The sequence below is a fragment of the Heterodontus francisci genome, chromosome 2, assembly GCF_036365525.1.
Source record: "Heterodontus francisci isolate sHetFra1 chromosome 2, sHetFra1.hap1, whole genome shotgun sequence".
In the NCBI taxonomy this organism is placed as follows: domain Eukaryota; kingdom Metazoa; phylum Chordata; class Chondrichthyes; order Heterodontiformes; family Heterodontidae; genus Heterodontus; species Heterodontus francisci.
Genome location: NC_090372.1, coordinates 42,001,980 through 42,021,751, shown reverse-complemented (window position 1 = coordinate 42,021,751; position 19,772 = coordinate 42,001,980). Strand labels below are relative to the sequence as shown.

Sequence of the window (19,772 nt, the reverse complement as noted above, 5' to 3'; positions counted from 1 at the left end):
CACAGGTCCCTGAAGGCAGAAGGACCTTGGAGTGTATCTCCACAGTTCCCTGAAGGTAGCAGGACAGTTTGATAAGGTGGTCAAGAAGGCATATGGTGTACTTTCCTTTATTGGTCGAAGCCTAGAGTGTAAGAGCAGGGAGGTTATGCTAGAACTGTATAAAACACTAGGTATCGTACTGCGTACATTTCTGGTCACCACATTACAGGAAGGATATGATCCCGTTAGGGTTCAGAGGAGATTTACGAGGATGTTGCCAGAAATGGAGAATTTTAGCTATGAGGAAAGATTAGATAGGCTGCAGTTGTTTTCTTTGTAACAGAGGAGGCTAATGCGAGGTTTAATTGAGGTGTATAAAATTATGAGGGGCCTAGGTAGAATGTATAGGAAGGGCTTACTTCTGTTCGCAGAGAAATCAATAACCAGGGAGCATAGATTTAAAGTAATTGGTGGAAGGATTAGAGGGAGTTGAGCAATTTTTTTTATTGGTGCTGGAGGTCTGGAGCTCAGCACCTGAAAGGGTGGTAGAGGCAAAAACAAACCCTCATCAAATTTGAAAAAAAACACTTGTATATGGACTTGAGATGCTGTAACCTACAGGGCTAAGGACCAAGAGCTGGAAGATGGAATTAGGCTGGTTTGCTGTTTTTCGGCCGGCACAGACACAATGGGCTGAATGGCTTTCTTCTGTGCCGTAAATCTTTCTATGTTTCTATGGGCAAAAGAGCTGAATTCCAGATGTAAGTTGAGAGTGATTGCCCTTGAAATCAAGGCTGTAAGAAATGAGACCTTATAATAAATGATACTTCTCAGAATAATATAGAATTCTTATCGAAACAGTAGGCACAGTATGAAACTACATTTGCCTCTCCCTCAAAATGGACAGAGAAGCAGTTCCTAATGCCAGGGTCATTACTGGTGCAAACAAGATAGGGGGAGAGGAGTCATTGGTTAGAACTGTTCGAACAGGTGATTGATGTACGGTGAACAACCAGGCCCCAAAAATACGATATCAAATGGATGCTCAGAGGAGCAGAGAGAGCTGCAGCTGCTTGACACCTCGGCTAACTGGAGCAAGCGAAAAGACAGGGAGAGACAAAGAGAGAGAGAAGAAGGCTGCCCTTCCAGCTGCAGAGATCTGCTGCAAAAGACTGTCACTCCCAGCTGCATTCGCTCGCTCATTCTCTGGGATCGTTAAACCTTTCTTGTCTGTCGTGGGTCATATACTTCTGTCTATATAGCTTATGCATCAGATCTAAACTGTTGCTTCTTAATAAACTACTTTAAAATTACTTATGAGTTCTCGACTACCTATTTTGGGTAATCTGCGATCCCAAGCCTAAATTTTATAAGGCAGCATTTGACTAGGTGCCAGTCATCTCAGCCCCATGTCATGAAGACCCCCACCTGCCAAGAGTAATTTCCTCATATGAACATTAAGTTTAAACTGTTGCTGGAGTGCAGAAATGACTTGTTTAAAGAGATCACCAGACATTTGGCTGAAGGACATTAGCATACTAAGAGATAGTGCTTGGGGAGACAAAGCAACTACTCCCTGATCCAATTAACCCAAATGGATTTTGATCACCAGACAGTGAATGTGTAAGAGCACAGCAGTCCAGGATGTGTGCCAAGGTGGAGAATCCACAAACTGCAGGAGCGGTTATCCCCAAATCAGGAGTTAGTCACATGACTAACCTACTGGCAAACTTGGAGTTTTGAATTGTGCTCACAGGACAGTTTGAAGACAGACTGCAGATTGTAACTGAACCTGGAACAAGAGAGCCTCTCTCCTGGCTGGCGCTCTCTCGCTTTCTCACAAACCTCTGGCCCCGCTGAAGACACGTAAATCTCAAGAGAGAGAAGACTCCTACATTGAAACCAGTTAAAGTGTGCACTGGGCCCCAATGAACAGCAAGAAATACTGGCAGCCAAAGACTCCACATCGAACTCGAAGGACTGTAATTACAACCCGGCTATTGCCTCAAACATTTCCCCTTTATTCTTTCTACTTTCTCTGTCTCTATCTGCGTGTATGGTTATTGCGTATGCATGCTGGCATGGTTGCGTCGCGTATTCATAGTCGTTAACCGGATTAGAGTTTAAGGTTAATAAACTTCCACATTTCTTGTTTAAATCTAAGAAAGCCTGTCTAATTGAGTTCTTTGCCTTACAATTGGAAAGCGGTGAAGAAGGATTCACTAAGGGGGAGCTAAAACACGGTGTTTTTAAAATTAACCCTGTTATGGTTAAACCAAGCAAAGGCTGAGGGGGAACCCCTAGACCCTTTCTCACCTTGCCGTAACACCCAGAATATTGCTGCAGGTCTTCCTAAGGGTAGTGTCCGATGTCCAACCATCCTCAGCTGCTTCATCAATGACCTTCCTTCCATCATAAGGTCAGAAGTGGGGATGTTCACTGATGAATGTACAATGTTCACCATTTGCAACTCCTCAGATAATGAAGTGGTCCATGACTGCATGCATCCAGACCTGGACAACAGTCAGGTTTCGGCTCATAATGGCAAATAACAATTGTGCCACACAAGTATCAAGCAATGATCATCTCCAACAAGATGGAGTCTAACCACCTCACCTTGACATTCAATGCATTACCGTCACTGAATGCCCCACTATCAACATCCTGGGGGCCACCATTGACTGGAAATTTAACTGGACCAGCCACATAAATAATGTAGCTACAAGAGCAGTTCAGAGGCTGGGAATTCTGCATCAAGTGACTCACCTCCCCCCTTCCCAAACCCTTTCTACCACAAACAATGCACAAGTCAGGAGTGTGATGGAATACTCTTCACTTGCCTGGATAAGTGCAGCTCCAACAAAAGCTCCACACCATCCAGGAGAAAGCAGGCCGATTGATCGACACCTCATCCGACACCTCATCCAACTCCACTACTGGCGCACCGTGTCTGCAGTCTGTACCATCCACAAGATGCACTGCAGCAACTCACAAAGGCTTCTTCAATACCACTTCCCAAACCTGTGATCTCTACCACCTGGACAGACAAGGGCATCAGGCATATGGGAACACCAAGCCACACACCATTCTGACTTAGAAATATATCTCCATTCCTGCATCGTTGCTGGGTCAAAGTCCTACAACTCCCTACCTAGCACCTTCTCCACTTGGACTTCAGCGATTCAAGAAGGCGGCACAGCATGACCTTCTCAAGGACAGTTGAGAATGGGCAATAATTGCTGACCTTGCCAGCGATGCCCACAGCCTGTGAATGAAAAACTAAAAAAAGTTACTGTTGGCAAATGTGGTAGCAGTGCTGATTACCACAGACAAAACCAGCTATGGGTTGAAGATGACCTGGATGCTTTTCTGCTGTTTTATGTTAAAATAAATTTCTTTAATTGTTTCTAACAGTGTCTTCCATTCTGGTTTTCGTCTGCAGTAAGTCTTCATCATTACACAAGTGCAGGTTACGGCAAGGTTCACAAACAAGTAACACACTCTTGCTGTCAATTATAACTCATCTGCAACTTGTAGGCGCGAATATTTGCTGAAAGCTGGTGAGAGTAATAACGTTGGGAATGTCTTAAACTCCATACTGAGGCTTCTCATAGGCAAAGGCCTCCAATGGAAAACATTATTACAAACATGTCACAATGCTATTCTAAAGGTAAGTTTATTTTCTTATAATTTATACCATCTTTTCTGTCCATTACGTTAAAACCTTAAATCCCCAGCTTCATGGAGAATGCAAGGTCGTTGAAAGGATTATCAAAGAATATTTTGAGCAGTTTAATGCGTTCACCTTTTTACTATTGATTACTGTTACTAACTACTCATTTCTGGGACTTTTCTTGAACTCCCATGTTTATTAGTTTTTATTGATTTTACTACTTGCTGATTGGCATTGTGTCTGCCAGTTGATTTATGATTTCATTGATGTGAAATTAGAGCCAATCAAATGAAAGCGTGACACAAATTTAACTAGACTGTGTGACATCTGAAATGCAGTGGGCAAAATGCCTACTATGCATTTGGTGATCAGAAATGTTGCTATGCACTATGCAATACTGCAGAAAGTGTTGACGTTGCATTAACCTGAGTGCTGAGCAAGCAGTAGAGCTAAAAGAAAGAGGAATTCTTTTCCCCTGGTCTTACAGTTGATAATATTGTATGTTACAGTCTTGAGAAGGAAAAATGTGGCATTACAACTATTTCCACATACTAAAAATGCAGGCTTTCTATAGAGTAATTTCAAATTGCAATTATGATTTGTAAGACCCATTCATATACTTAAATGGCCAAGATAACATAATGGATGGAATTTTCCAGACTTAGTCCCTGCTGAAACAATGGGACCATTTTCAAGTCGGGAACCCGTTTGACTAATTAGTGGGCTATGCCAAGGCTCTTTCACTGAGCCCGGCACTATCATCCCACCTGCCGGTTGCCTGACCAATTTGGGAGGGTGGGTGGGCTGATGTGCCTAAACATGCAATGGAGGATCTCTACTTAAAAGGACCCTGACAGGGCTGACAATGTCAGCAGGAGTGCTGCATTAAATGTAACAGTGGGAAGGAAGAAACTGCTGCAGGATGGAAGCAAGATGTGGGAAAGCTGCCCCTCAGTTGACAGATTTGTCCCTGGAGATCATGATGGATACAGACAGGGCCAGAAGAGAAGTCCACTTCCCTAAATATGGGAGGAGGAGGCCAGCCAACCTGACCAAGCAGGCGTGGCTGCAAGTAGCAGAGGCTGTGAGCAACAGGATTGTCGTGCTCAGGACCTGGATCCTGTGCCACAAAAAGTGTAATGACCTCATGAAGTCCAACAAGGTGAGTATCTCATCTGGCAGTCGTCACTCTCACCTCCCTGGAATGCTCCTGCACAGCACTGCTCTGAAGAACACATCGTGCTGTCACACCCACTCCTTTCTCTCTAGCCTCCTCCACAAATCTCCACCTCAACTTTATCCTATCGCCCTCTCGCACCCATTCCTCACAATCACCCTCTTCAAAGGTTCATCCGTCCATCCTCAGCAGTCATTTCACTTCTCACACACATAACTCTCTGCCTTCTCTCATTGCAGGAGAAGAAAGCCCACAACTCCAGGGAGAGGCAGAGAACGTGCAGCCATGGCACTTTGACCACGATAGAGGAGGAAGCCCTTGAATTCACTGAGGGCGGCGCAGTGGCTAACACCGCAGCCTCACAGCTCCAGCGACCCGGGTTCAGTTCTGGGTACTGCCTGTGTGGAGTTTGCAAGTTCTCCCTGTGATCACGTGGGTTTCCGCTGGGTACTACGGTTTCCTCCCACAGCCAAAGACTTGCAGGTTGATAGGTAAATTGGCCATTGTAAATTGCCCCTGGTGTAGGTAGGTGGTAGGAGAATTGTGGGGATGTGGTCGGGAATATGGGATTAATGTAGGATTAGTATAAAATGGGTGGTTGATGGTCAGCACAGACTCAGTGAGGCGAAGGGCCCGTTTCAGTGCTGTATCTAAATAAATTCGTAGGGCACTCTGACCACGGTACAGGAGGGAGCCCTTGAATTCGTAGGGTGGCACTGGTTCTGGTCATTAGTGATGGAGAGTTGGGGGTGGCCCAGAGACCTGGTGACAACATTAGAAAACACACTGCCACTTTGGCACTTAATAATCACTCATGTTGAATTGATGCCACCAAGACATGAAATATCATGATCTGCACTATACTAACTTGGAAACTTATTTCACCTACTTTCAGCACTAACTCATGTCTTTTCATCTCCCACATGTTCTTTGTGGGGGTTGATGGAGGAGATGTGGGAGGGGCCTGAGGAGTTTTCAAAGGAGAACCAGCACTCTGAGGATGCACCTCCGCGTGACTCCTGCACATCCTGCACCGGTGCAGATACGCACACCATGGTGGGTCCAGCAGTACCAATAGATAGGGTGGCACATGGTGAGGAGCACATCACATGTGAGCAGGAGCAGGTAATAGAGACAGGGACAACAGTGGAAAGTGCCCATCAAAGGGCACAGGACACTCCAAGCTTTGCTCAGCTGGACACAGATGCTGAGCGTCGGGGGTCATCAACAAAATGGGACCTTCTGGAGCAGCAATGGGAAATTTGTGAAGTTCTGCCATCATTTCCAGAGGCAGTGAGCACACCCTTGCAGAGATAATGGAGGAGTCCATTTCAAGCATGAGTGAAATGATATCTCTGGTATTTGCACTGGTGACCACCTCTATTGAAAAAGTGGCCAGCCTCATGGAGAATCAGAGGCAGCTGGCTACCGAGTGCATGCTGGCCCACATTAATGACCAGGACACCCAGTCTGCCACATTACAGAGGATCGAGCAACGCATCGTCTTGGTGGCCGAACACCACACTAACATGTAGCCAAGTGCTGTCCCGCTGTTGTCTAGCAGGGATGTGCAGGTGGACCTTGAGAGGGAAGATGCAGAAAGGGCACATGCCAGTGGGAGCTCTGCTCAAGGCACCCTCACCTCTCAGCCTTTGCCCTCCCTACCTCAATCAGAGCCCCTGTCTCCTGCCCCCATAACAGTCTGCCCTGCACAGGTGAAGGTGGAGCAGTCTTTGGCCAGGCCCTTATGGGCTGTAGAACCTAGACGTTGTCTACCATGGGCATCTCATGTCAGAGCAAGGGAATGAACAGCCTGCCTCCAGCTTTGCTGAAGCCACAGGGGTAGCACCACATAGGAAGTAATAGAAAGTATAAGAAGTAGATGTTTTAGTTGCATAAAGGGGTTCACTTGGGTACTTATTATAGTGTTACTGTTTCAATGTTGCTCTTTATTTCAATGAAAGCATGAGTTTATTTGAACAACTCATTGTCATAGCCTCCACTTTGTTGTATCATCCATTCACCCTGGACAGTTTCCTTCTGGTGAAAGAAACGATCAGCTTTGATGAGGAGGAATGGATATGACTGTGATGATTGGCTGGGTAACTGTAGGAGGGAGGTGTGTTTGCGTTGGGTGTCGTTAAGGGGTCTTGATGGAAAGTGTCGAATGCTGCAAGTACACTTTTCAAGTGTAGCATCACTGGATGAGTCTGTTATGGGCTTCTCTGGCAGCCAAATGTGTGACTGCAGGCACCAATGGCACATCAGGCACCTCCTCCCCTGCCATGGATGCCAGGCACTCTCCACCTTCTTGCTAGCTCCAGTCCTCTATGCCGTGCCATGTGTGAAGGATACAAAAGACCACAACAAACCTGGGTATCCTGACATGCCTCCTGTTTTACCTCTCCTGTGCCTCTGTGGTAGGGCTCCTTACTGGGGTTGGCAGCTCGGTCTTGAGTAGGTAACCCTTGCCTCCCAGGAGCCAGCCACTGAGGCTGTGAGGAGAGGTGAAAACTTGCAGGAGGTGTGATTACCACAGAATGAATGAGTTGTGGCAGCTCCCTGGATACCTGATGCAGACATGCATGATCTTGCAGTGGTGACAGACCAGCTGCACATTAAGGGAGTGAAAGCCCTTCCAATTAATAAAGACACCTGGCTGATATGATGGCGTCTTATTTGGCACATAAATGCAATCAGCCACCCACTGGACCTTTGGAAATCCTGTGGGTGAAGCGAAGCTGACAGCTTTGGGTTTGACTGGCCTCATCTGTGTCAAAATGGATGTAGTTGGCAGCCTTGGCAAACAAGGCATCGGTGGCCCGAGTGATGTGGCTGTGGGCTATAGATTGTGAAATCCGGCAGATGTCTTCTGCAGATCCCTGGAAGGAGCTCGACACAAAGAAATTGAGGGGTTGTGGTCATCTCGACAGTCACGGGCAGTGCATGGCCACCTGCTCCTCTTGGGTGAAGCTCTGCTCCCAGAAGGTTGTAGGTGTCTGCGACTATGAGCTACGAGAGCCTGAGTTTCTGAGGCACTATTGCTCAGACATATCTGGGAAGCTGGCCCTTGCTGGGGAGTATCGCCTCCTTCGAGGTGCAGCTCTATTTCCACCTCCTCTGTCCTGTGGAGCTGCATGCGGCTGTGGAGAAGGCAGCTGTTGTTGCTGCTGCTGGAGTGGCTGCCCTGTCACTGTGGCTGCTGAGCTGGATCGAGCTGCTACTCATTCCCAGAGGTCCAAGCAGCTGCAGTGTAGGTAGCTCCCATATTGCAGGGAAAGTCTCACAGGCAAGAAGTTGAGATTCAGCTCAGTGGACCCCAAGGCACTTGAAAGTCAGTGGACAAAGGGCTGAATTTTTCTGGCCCATTGGGGATCGGGCTGGGAGGTGGGAAGCATGGCAATATGGCGGGGGAAGGCATCCATATTGCCAGCAGCGGGCAGCTCAGCTGTCCACTGGGCGACCAATTTAATCACTTAAGGGTCCAATTAATGGCCGTTTCCTGCCTCCATCGGCATTTTGCCTATGACTGGAAGGCCTGCCGCCGTGTGGGAAGACTACCAGGTAAACCCTGGCGGCCTCCCAGTGGGTTCCAGGGGGGGTCCCTCCCTGATGGGCACTACATGGCTCACAGGACCCCCTGTGGAAATGGTTACTCTGACAACAGTGCCATCGGTGAATCACGACCGACCCCCCGCCATCCTCAAATCGATAGCGGCCCTGGTGGCAGCCTGTTAATTGGCTGCTGCTGACAAAATACTGCCTCAGGGTCCTGCCACCTGCTGGAGCGGGGTCAGCTCCTGCTTTCAGTCCCAGCAGCAGGACATCAGCGAAAAATTCAGCCCAAAGTGCTATTCCCAAAGAAAGTAGTGAATTCAGGCAGAAAGAACTGTTTCTGTCACTGTGGCGAACCACAAGCTTGTTCATTTTAGCCTTTATACTGTTGCTAGCAAGTCAATTTCCGTTAACAATGACTTCCCACTGTGCACTCACCTCCTGCAACAGGGCGAGCTGTGGAAACAACATGAAACCTGTGCACTGGCACTGAAAGTCAGCCTGCTGAGTTGAGGAAGGACTTAATTGGCTTTTTGAGTGTCTTAATTGATTTCCCGATAGATCCAAGGCAGTTCCCTGCTCGCTGAGGAACCCGGGATGACATCACTTTTAGGGGATTGAACTCTCTGCATGCACAGGAATCCGCCTCCCCCTTGCCTGGGAAACTTTCACCCAATGGGCGATATCTTACCAACTTAGAAGATTCTCGCTATCGGGACTAAATGCTTGTTATGATCCTGATGGTGATCCTGCACGATCTACCTGGAGTGTTGCCCAATTAGGGACAGTAGGCAGGCTCCGCAGGTGGGAGGGCCAATCAGAGTGGCCAAGGCAATGGGTGGCTGGCAGCCCCACTGGACGAGGCAGATCCTGCCAATGCAGGTGGTAGACCGCGAGAGCGCCTCAAGATGGTGTCGCCCTCTTAAGACTTCAAAAATGGTTAATATAAGTGTGGCCACAGCCTGCCAGGCCATCATTGTGGAGGGGAAACACCCCTCCAACCCTCTGGATGGCCTGCAGCTGTGCCCCTCTGGCACCCACAATGCCAGAGGGAGGTGGGAATAAAAGGAGGCCTTGTTGGCCCCCTGGCCTGCCGCTGGGAGGCCTCCTCCAGCCATCTGCCAGCTACGGCCTCACCAGGGGCATCTGCTGTCGGGAAGATCCTGGTGGCACCACCACCAAAGTGGGCACTTTTTATTTGTTCATGAGATGTGGGCATCGCTGACTAGGCCAGCATTTATTGCCCATCCCTAATTGCCTTCGAGAAGGTGGTGGTAAGCTGCCTTCTTGAACCGCTGCAGTACTTGGGGTGTAGGTAAACACCTACAGTGCTGTTAGGGAGGAAGTTCCAGGATTTTGACCCAGCGACAGTGAAGGAACGGTGATATAGTTCCAAGTCAGGATGGTGTGCATGGAGGGGAGCTTGCAGGTGGTGGGGTTCCCATGCATCTGCTGCCCTTGTCCTTCTAGTTGATAGAGGTCGCAAATTTGGAAGGTGTTGTGAAAGGAGCCTTGGTACATTGCTGCAGTACATCTTGTGGCTGGTGTACACTGCTGCCAATGTGCGTCGGTGGTGTGGAGGGAGTGAACGTTTGTGGATGGAGTGCCAATCAAGCGGGCTGGTTTATCCTGGATGATGTTGAGCTTCTTGAGTGTTGTTGGAGCTGCACCCATCCAGGCAAGTGGAGAGTATTCCATTACACACCTGACTTGTGCCTTGTAGATGATGGACAGGCTTTGGGGAGTCAGGATGTGAGTTGCTCGCCGCAGGATTCCTAGCCTCTGAACTGCTCTTGTAGCCACAGTATTTATATGGCTGGTCCAGTTCAGTTTCTGGTCAATGGTAGCCCCCAGGATATTGATAGTGGGGGATTCAGTGATCGTAATGCCATTGAATGTCAAGGGGAGAAGGTTAGATTCTCCCTTGTTGGAGATGGTCATTGCCTAGCACTTAGAAAAATTGCAGCACAGAAGTAGGCCATTCAGCCGGTCATGTCCATGCCGGCTGAAAAAACTAGCTGCCCAATCTAATTCCACCTTCCAGCACCTGGTTCCATAGCCTTGCCGGTTACAGCACTTCAGGTGCATGTCCAGGTACCCTTTAAAAGAATTGAGCATTTCTGCCTCCACCACCATTTCAGGCAGTGAATTCCAGACACCTGCCACCCTCTGGGTGAAAAAGTTTTGCCTCATGTCCACTCTAATCCTTCTACCAATCACCTTAAATCTGTGCCCCCTGGTAATTGACCTCTCTGCTAGGGGAAACAGGTCCTTCCTGTCTACTCTATTTAGGCCCCTCATAATTTTGTGCACCTCAATTAAGTCACCCCTCAGCCTCCTCTGTTCTAAAGAAAACAACCCTAGCCTATCCAATATTTCTTCACAGCTGCAACTTTCAAACCCTGGCAACATTCTTGTAAATCTACTCTGCACTCTCTCCAGAGCAACTATGTCCTTCCATTAATGTGGCGACCAGAACTGTTCGCAATACTCCAACTGTGGCCGAACCAGTGTTTTATGCAGTTCCAGCATTACACGCTGCTTTTGTATTCTATACCTCAGCCAATAAAAGAAAGCATTCCATATGCCTTCTTCACTTTATCTACCTGTCCTGCCATCTTTAGCGACCTGTGGACATGCACTCCAAGGTGTCTCACTTTTTCTACCCCTCTCAATATCCTCCTGTTTATTATTCCCTTGCTTTATTTACCCTCCCCAAGTGCATTACCTCACACTTCTCCAGATTGAATTCCAGTTGCTACTTTTCCGTCCACTCAACGAAACCATTGTTATCATTCTGGAGTCTACAGCCATCTTCCTCACTATTAACTACATGGCCACTTTTTGTGTCATCAGCATATTTCCCAATCATGCCTCCCACATATAGTCCAAATCATTAATATATACCACAAACTGAAAGGGACCCAACACTGAGCCCTGTGGAACGCCACTGGAAACGGCTTTCCATTCACAAAAACATCCATTGACTACCACCCTTTGCTTCCTGTCACTGAACAAATTTTGGATGCAACCTGCCACATTCCCCTGTATCCCATTGGTTTTCATTTTACTGACCAGTCTCCCATGCGGGACCTTGTCAAATGCCTTACTAAAATCCATGTAGACGACATCCACTACACTACCCTCATCAATCCTCCTTGTTACTTACTCAAAGAATTCAATTAAGTTAGTAAGACATGACCTTCCCTAAACAAACCCATGCTGACTATCCCTGATCTGTGCCTTTCTAAGTGGCAGTTTATCCTGTCCCTCAGAATTGATTCTAATAATTTACCCACTGCTGAGGTCAGACTCGTCGGCCTATAATTATTTGGCCTATCCCTCGCACTCTTTTTAAACAATGGTATAACATTCGTAGAGAATGAGAATGGACAGAGACTGCTTGAGTTGTGTACCTATCATACCCTCTGCATCACCAACTCGTTCTTTCACACTAAACCCTGTCACCAGGTTTCTTGGAGGTACCCAAGATCACGTCGTTGGCACCAGCTGGACCTCACCATCACAAGGCGAGCCTCTTTAAACAACGTTCAAATCACACTCAGCTTCCCCAGTGCAGACTGCGACACCGACCACTCCCTGGTGTGCAGCAAGGTTAGATTCAAACCAAAGAAGCTGCATCACTCCAAGCAGATGGGCTGCCCGCGCATCAACACTAGCAGAATCTCTCATCCACAGCTGTTACATAGGTTTCTAAATTCACTTGAAAAAGCCCTTCAAAACACTCCTACAGGGGATGCAGAGACCAAGTGGGCCCACATCAGAGACGCCATCTATGACTCAGCAATTATCACCAATGGCAAACGTGTGAAGCAGAATGCAGACTGGTTTCAATATCACTTTGAAGAGCTGGAACCTGTCATAGCTGCTAAGTGCATTGCACTTCTGAACTACAAGAAAGCCCCCAGCGAGTTAACATCCGTAGCACTTAAAGCAGCCAGAAGTGCTGCACAAAGAACAGCCAGGCGCTGCGCAAATGACTACTGGCAACACCTATGCAGTCATATTCAGCTGGCCTCTGACAACGGAAACATCAGAGGAATGTATGATGGCATTAAGAGAGCTTTTGGGCCAACCATCAAGAAGATCACCCCCCTCAAATCTAAATCAGGGGACACAATCACTGACCAACGCAAGCAAATGGGTGGAGCACTACCCAGAACTGTACTCCAGGGAAAATGATGTCATTGAGACTGCCCTCAATGCAGCCCAGTCTCTGCCAGTCATGGACGAGCTGGACGTACAGCCAACAAAATTGGAACTCAGTGATGCCATTGATTCTCTAGCCAGCGGAAAAACCCCTGGGAAGGTTGGCATTACCCCTGAAATAATCAAGAGTGCCAAGCCTGCTATACTCTCAGCACTCTACGAACTGCTTTGCCTGTGCTGGGACGAGGGAGCAGAACCACAGGACATGCGCAATGCCGATATCATCACCCTCTATAAGAACAAGGGTGACTGCAACAACTACCGTGGAATCTCCCTGCTCAGCATACTGGGGAAAGTCTTCGCTCGAGTTGCTTTAAACAGGCTCCAGAAACTGGCTGAGCGCATCTACCCTGAGGCACAGTGTGGCTTTCGAGCAGAGAGATCCACCATTGACATGCTGTTCTCCCTTCGCCAGCTACAGGAGAAATGCCGTGAACAACAGATGCCCCTCTACGTTGCTTTCATAGATCTCACCAAAGCCTTTGACCTCGTCAGCAGACGTGGTCTCTTCAGACTACTAGAAAAGATCGGATGTCCACCAAAGCTACTAAATATCATCACCTCATTCCATGACAATATGAAAGGCACAATTCAGCATAGTGGCACCTCATCAGACCCCTTTCCTATCCTGAGTGGCGTGAAACAGGGCTGTGTTCTCGCACCTACACTATTTGGGATCATCTTCTCCCTGCTGCTCTCACATGTGTTCAAGTTTTCAGAAGAAGGAATTTTCCTCCATGCAAGATCAGGTGGCAGGTTGTTCAGCCTTGCCCGTCTAAGAGCGAAGACCAAAGTATGGAAAGTCCTCATCAGGGAACTCCTCTTTGCTGACGATGCTGCATTAACATCTCTCACTGAAGAGTGTCTGCAGAGACTCATTGACAGGATTGCGGCTGCCTGCAACGAATTTGGCCTAACCATCAGCCTCAAGAAAATGAACATCATGGGACAGGACGTCAGAAATGCTCCATCCATCAATATTGGCAACCAGGCTCTGGAAGTGGTTCAAGAGTTCACCTACCTATGCTCAACTATCACCAGTAACCTGTCTCTCGATGCAGAAATCAACAAGCGCATGGGAAAGGGTTCCACTGCTATGTCCAGACTGGCCAAGAGAGTGTGGGAAAATGGCACACTGACACGGAACACAAAAGTCTGAGTGTATCAAGCCTGCGTCCTCAGTATCTTGCTCTACGGCAGCGAGGCCTGGACAACGTATGTCAGCCAAGAGCGACGTCTCAATTCATTCCATCTTTGCTGCCTCCGGAGAATCCTTGGCATCAGGTGGCAGGACCATATCTCCAATGCAGAGGTCCTCGAGGCGGCCAACATCCCCAGCATATACACCCTACTGAGCCAGCGGCGCTTGTGATGGCTTGGCCATGTGAGCCGCATGGAAGATGGCAGGATCCCCAAGGACTCATTGTACAGCGAGCTCGCCACTGGTATCAGACCCACCGGCCATCCATGTCTCTGCTTTAAAGACGTCTGCAAAGGCGACATGAAGTCCTGTGACATTGATCATAAGTCATGGGAGTCAGTTGCCAGCGATCGCCAGAGCTGGTGGGCAGCCATAAATGCGGGGCTAAAGTGTGGCGAGTCAAAGAGACTTAGCAGTTGGCAGGAAAAAAGACAAGCTCAAGGGGAGAGCCAACTGTGTAACAGCCCCGACAACCAATTTTATCTACACCTGTGGAAGAGTCTGTCACTCTAGAATTGGCCTTTATAGCCAGTCCAGGCGCTGCTTCACAAACCATTGACCACCGCCAGGGGCTTACCCATTGTCTCTCGAGACAAGGAGGCCAAAGAAGAAGAAGATAACATTCGTAGACCTCCAGTCCTCTGGCACCTCACCCGTATCCAGTGAGGATTTGAAGATGATCCTCAGCGAATCCACTATTTCCTCCCTGGCTTCCTTTAACAACCGGGGAAGCAATCCATCTGGCCTTGGTGATTTATCCCCTTACAAGGATGTCAGACCCTCTAGTACTTCCTCTCTCGTTATGCTAATCATATCTAATATTTCACAATCCTCCTCTTTTACTGCAATGTCTGCATCAAGACAGAGGCAAAAAAATTAATTAAAAACGCTGCCAACATCATCTGCATCCATGTGTAAGTTCCCTTGTATATCTCTGATAGGTCCTACCCTTTCTTTAGTTATTCTCTTGCTCTTAATGTACTGATAAAACACCTTTGGGTGTTCCTTGATTTTACCTGCCAATATTTTTTCATGTCCTCTCTTTGCTTTTCTAATTTCCTTTTTTACTTCACCTCTGCGCTTTCTACACTCCTCGTGGCTTTCTAAAGTATTAAATTTTTTGTGATTGGCAAACTTTCTTTTTCTGCTTCAACCTACCTTGTAAGTCTCTCGATAACCAGGGGGCTCTAGACTTGGCAGTACCACCCTTTATCTTTGTGGAGACCTTTGTGCCACTAATTGATTACCTGCTACTGCCGGGCAGGTAGCCGTTGCCGGTCTGACCCCGCCTCCGGCAAGATTGCACAGAGGCGGGATCACATAATTCTCCGCCTTCACACCCCCCCCTCCCCCCCTAGTGCTGCCTCCACACAACTGATAACATACCGCCCCATGTGATTGATTTGTGTGGGGCGGTGGTGAAATGACTGGATTAGGTCACTTTTTTTAGGTGTACTTATCGCTTGAAAGACGAGGATGAAATCAGAGGAAGCGGGCTGAGACTAACAATACTGGTTAGTCGGCAAGTGACCATTCATGTCAGGGCATGAACCAAGACTGCTAGTTACACCAATGCTTTCTACGCGAGCTTAACAAATGATTCTTCTACGGTAGAAAGACAGTACAATGAGCACTTCATTAATTCCATAAGTCCTTATTGTTTAAAATTCTGGAGATTTTTTTCCACACATGATCTTTTATGTTCAGGGTCAGTGCTGTGGCAATGCTGTCAGGCAGAATTTCACTGTTCTTGTTAAAAGATCTCGCAAGAATGTTACTTTATCCGCCCGGGTCGTGTTGTTATTCCAAACAGCCTTTCAATGCAGTCTTCTCCGTGATCCCAACGAGTGAGTGCACTGGAGACTGATCAATTGGATGCTGAGGTGGGAGGAGCCGAAGCTCGTCAGCAAAGCTGAGGGGCAGAGCACAGGGCTCGCTGGGGAACCTTGGGCACTTGGGTGTTTGACTCAGTGAGAGTGCGGGCTTTGTGTTTCAGTGGATTTGACCTGGGAGTGAGGAAAGACCTCTCCGGTCCCTGGGTCTCTCCTGTTCGCTGCAATAGAGCCAGCAGAAAAGCTTGCCCGCAATTCGAAACTTTTTCATTCACTCTCCAGCACCATGGACAGCCCGGGCTTCGACAACCTGGACGCCGTCGGTTTCCTTCATATTTGGCAACGCTTTGACGCTGATGGTAAAGCAATTCTACTTCATCACATTCGTTGCAAAATAGGGGGACCTTTTAAGTCGTTTTTATCTATACATGAATGGATATGTGAGTTAGTGGAAGCGTGGGATGAATGTATGAAAAGATCTCATTATTATTTTTAAGCTGGCTGTAAAATAAAAAATATTTTTCCATTATATTTTGGAAACTTTTTTGCCGTCACATTGAGCCCTGGAATATTCAATAGATCGGAAAGGACAAAACCAATTAATTTTAGCAAGATTTACACATAGCAGGAAGTTGCACTATACCCAGTCCACGCTTTCTGTAACATTTCGTTTTGTAAGTTTGTCTGTATTTGACTGTCGCTCAGGTTGTGCCCTGTTCTAGACATTTTATTAAGTTGCTTCAGTGTTAAAACTGGGGTCTGCCCCAATTTTTGTTTTCCGCGGGCGAACTCAACTAACTTACTCCACTGTTGCTGTTTAACATTTTCACACTGACCAACTCCCCTAGTTGTCCTGTATCTTGAACCAACGAATCTGTCCTTTCTTAAAATTGATAGGGATGTTTGCAACCAAACTGCACCCAGAGTTATTACCAGTAAAATGCAGCTTAAAGGTCATTACTTGAACAGGCCCCACCCTTCTATCAGGGATGTAGTTGGTTATTTTCTGCGCTAGATCTTAGACACTTATTGGCTGTATCAAAATCTGAATACTCTTTGATGCTTTCCATTTTTATTCTGGTAAAAAATGTAAAAATGGAGCAAAGTCAGGTGAAGTCTTCAATTTTGTAATTTTTTAAAAAGTTGACCTTGAGATATCTCCATAAAGTGCTGTTACAAGGGGCAGGTGTTATAATTTGTATCAGTTCTGTGATCCATAAGCACTGATTTCAACATTTTTTTTTCATGGGGATGTTACAAGTCAGGAACCATCACTGTTTGCTTTGGGTCATTAACAGTCATTGTACTTACTGTCTGCATTTTGGAATCAACTGCTGTGAATTGTGCTATCAGATCAATGGTGTTGATCAGAGCAATGGCCCCTCATTTCAGAACCAAATGTGTCAAAACAATTGTTGTGGAGTTAGCCCAACATCCACATTCCAAGGTAAACTATAAGATACTGCAGTTATCACATGCTCTACTGTTTAGAAAGCCTGCCTGTCATTTCAAGCCTGCTCATCCATTTGTGCAGTAAACATTTTTTTTTAAATCTCTCCTCATTTTATATGGAAACTTGAAGCTATACTATTATAGTCAATAAATAATGATTTGTTTTCAATCTATGCACTGCTCACTCCATTCAGGACAGCCTATAAGATGGTGGGACCTTGTCTTTGAAAGCACTCACCGGGCACAGTATTTCTTCACTGTTACTTCGGTACATCAGAGCAGCAACCAAGCAGAATTACTATACCGCTATAGATGGCCATCATTTTAAAATTGTAGCTCTTAAATAGCCCTGGGGGTTAGGGTACAGCAATGTCTGTTAAGCAGTCTGTAGTCACCATTAAAGCAACCCATTCAGCCCCCTTGGTAAGTAGTTTTCTGTTGTGTGTTGTCAGGACTTGCAAATCTGTTAAGTGGACAAATGCAAGTTTGAAGACAATACTTTATTACATGTGAATAATAAAGGCATCTTGTTGAAATAACCCAACAGTAAAATGCCCTAAATCTGGTGAACCATGTTAGTCTCAGTACAGATTTGATCCTGGCTATGCAGGATTTTGGTGCTCACAATGTTGTTTCCTAATAAATTCAGGTCTATTTTCCTGTACTGTATTACTTTTATATTGTTTATTCTGTAACAAAAGTTCTTCAGACAGAATTTCCAGAAAGTTTTTACTGATCTTATTCAGTACTTTGGCAAATGATTTTACTGGAATTATTACACTTTTTGTTGAACTCTGTCTAGATAACGGCTACATTGAAGGCAAAGAACTGGATGATTTTTTCCTTCACCTCATGAAGAAGCTTGGTACTGAAGTGAGTACACATCCTACTTTAGCTTGTTAGGTAAACCTCATTGTAAGCATTTCCATAGCAACAAATTTAGGTCTCTTCTGGCAACTGATTGCCAAATGCATGCAAAAAAAAATGAAAAGTACTTCCATTAAAAAAATACATAGTGACAGTCAATCATGCCAGAGAATAACACTTACTCTTGCTCAGCTCTGTTTGCATTTGCAAAGACATAAAAGACATCTGAGAGGGTGGTATGATGTTTTCATGGCATCCACTCTCCTTAAATGCCCAGCAACTGATCATTTCCATGAAGATAATATCTCTTATCCTTTTCCTTTTGTTTACCAAATTGTTCTATATTGAGTCATTTACAGCGCAGAAGGAGGCCATTTGGTCCATCGTGTGCAGGCCGGCTCTCCACGGAGCTATTCAGTCAATCCCATTTCCCTGCTCGATCCCCGTAGCCCTGCAAGTCTATTTCCCTCAGGTGGCCATCCAATTTCTTCTGAAGTCATTGATTGTCTCCATTTCCACCTCCCTTGTGGACAGCGATTTCCAGGTCATTACCACCCACTGCGTAAAAAAGTTCTTCCTCATATTCCCCCTGCACCTCTTGCTCAAAACGTTCAATCTATGTCCCCTAGTCCTTGTACTATTAATGGGAACAGTTTTTCCTAGCTTAATTTATCTAAGCCTGTCATAATCATGTACAGTTCTATTAAATCTCCCCTCAATCTCTTTTGTTCCAAGGAGGACAAACACAGCTTTTCCAACCTAATGTTGTAACTAAAAGCCTTCATCCCTGGGGCCATTCTGATAAATCTCCTCTGCACCCTCTCAAGGACCCTTACATCCTTCCTGAAGTGTGATGACAAGAACTGGATGCAATACTCCAGTTGAGGCCTAACCATAGCCTTATAAAGGTTCAGTATAACTTCCCTGGTTTTGTATTCAGTGCCCCTATTTACAAAGCCCAAGATCACATATGCTTTACTAACCACTCTCTCAATATGTCCTGTGACCTTCACAGATCGATGCACATGCACTTCATACCATAATTGTGTAGATATTAAGTGCAGTAGTTCTGTCACAATTATTTTCTTCAGTGGGTTAATTCTTTATATTGGGTGTTTCTTGAAGCTTTTAAATGGATGCAATTTTGATTTTGTGACTTCTGTAAAAGATCTCTATAAATGTTTACCACTAAATCTTATGAAGTAGAATTGGATATATACACAGGAGCAATAAAATATGTTATAAAGCAAACACTGCACTGAGTGCTGCTGGAGGGCACAGCGTGCGAAGAAGGGAGTTTGGTAAGTAAGGAGGGGAACTATAAATTAATTAAGAAAAAATAAATTTAATTAAATTAACAATAAAAATGTCAGGACAGGTGATGTGTCATGGCTGCAGTAGGTAGGAGCTCCTGGATGCCACAGCAATCCATGGCAACCCTGTCTGTAGTAAATGTCTGTGGTGTGAGGAGCTTTGGCACAGAGTCATTGAGCTGGAGGCCAAGCTGCAGATACTGCGATGCGTCAGGGAGGGGGAAAGTTACCTGGATGCTTTGTTCCAGAAGGCAGTCACACCCCTGAGGATAGGGTTGTCTGTTTTGGTCAATGGTCAGGGACAGGAGGTGTGACTGTGAGTCAGGCAGGTAACAGGATCGGGAAGGTCGGAGTGGAGGACCCTCAGCCCTTTCAATTGAGCAACAAGTTTGAATTTCATACAACTTATATGGACCAGAGTGAGAGCTGTAGTGTGGATGAGCAGACTGACCATGGTACAGGAAGCCGTTCAAGTTGGGGGGGGGGAGCAAAA

General features: G+C 46.4%; 1 protein-coding gene across 1 annotated transcript in view; it reads left to right on the top strand.

Moving 5' to 3' along the window:
• The first annotated feature begins 15,933 nt into the window (after window positions 1-15,933).
• scgn (secretagogin, EF-hand calcium binding protein) overlaps window positions 15,934-19,772 on the top strand; it is an 82,214-nt gene continuing 78,375 nt past the window's right edge. Inside the window, exons 1-2 of the mRNA XM_068050250.1 lie at window positions 15,934-16,006; window positions 17,902-17,972. Of these exons, the coding sequence (XP_067906351.1) occupies window positions 15,934-16,006; window positions 17,902-17,972 (144 nt within the window). The remainder of the gene's footprint in view (window positions 16,007-17,901; window positions 17,973-19,772) is intronic.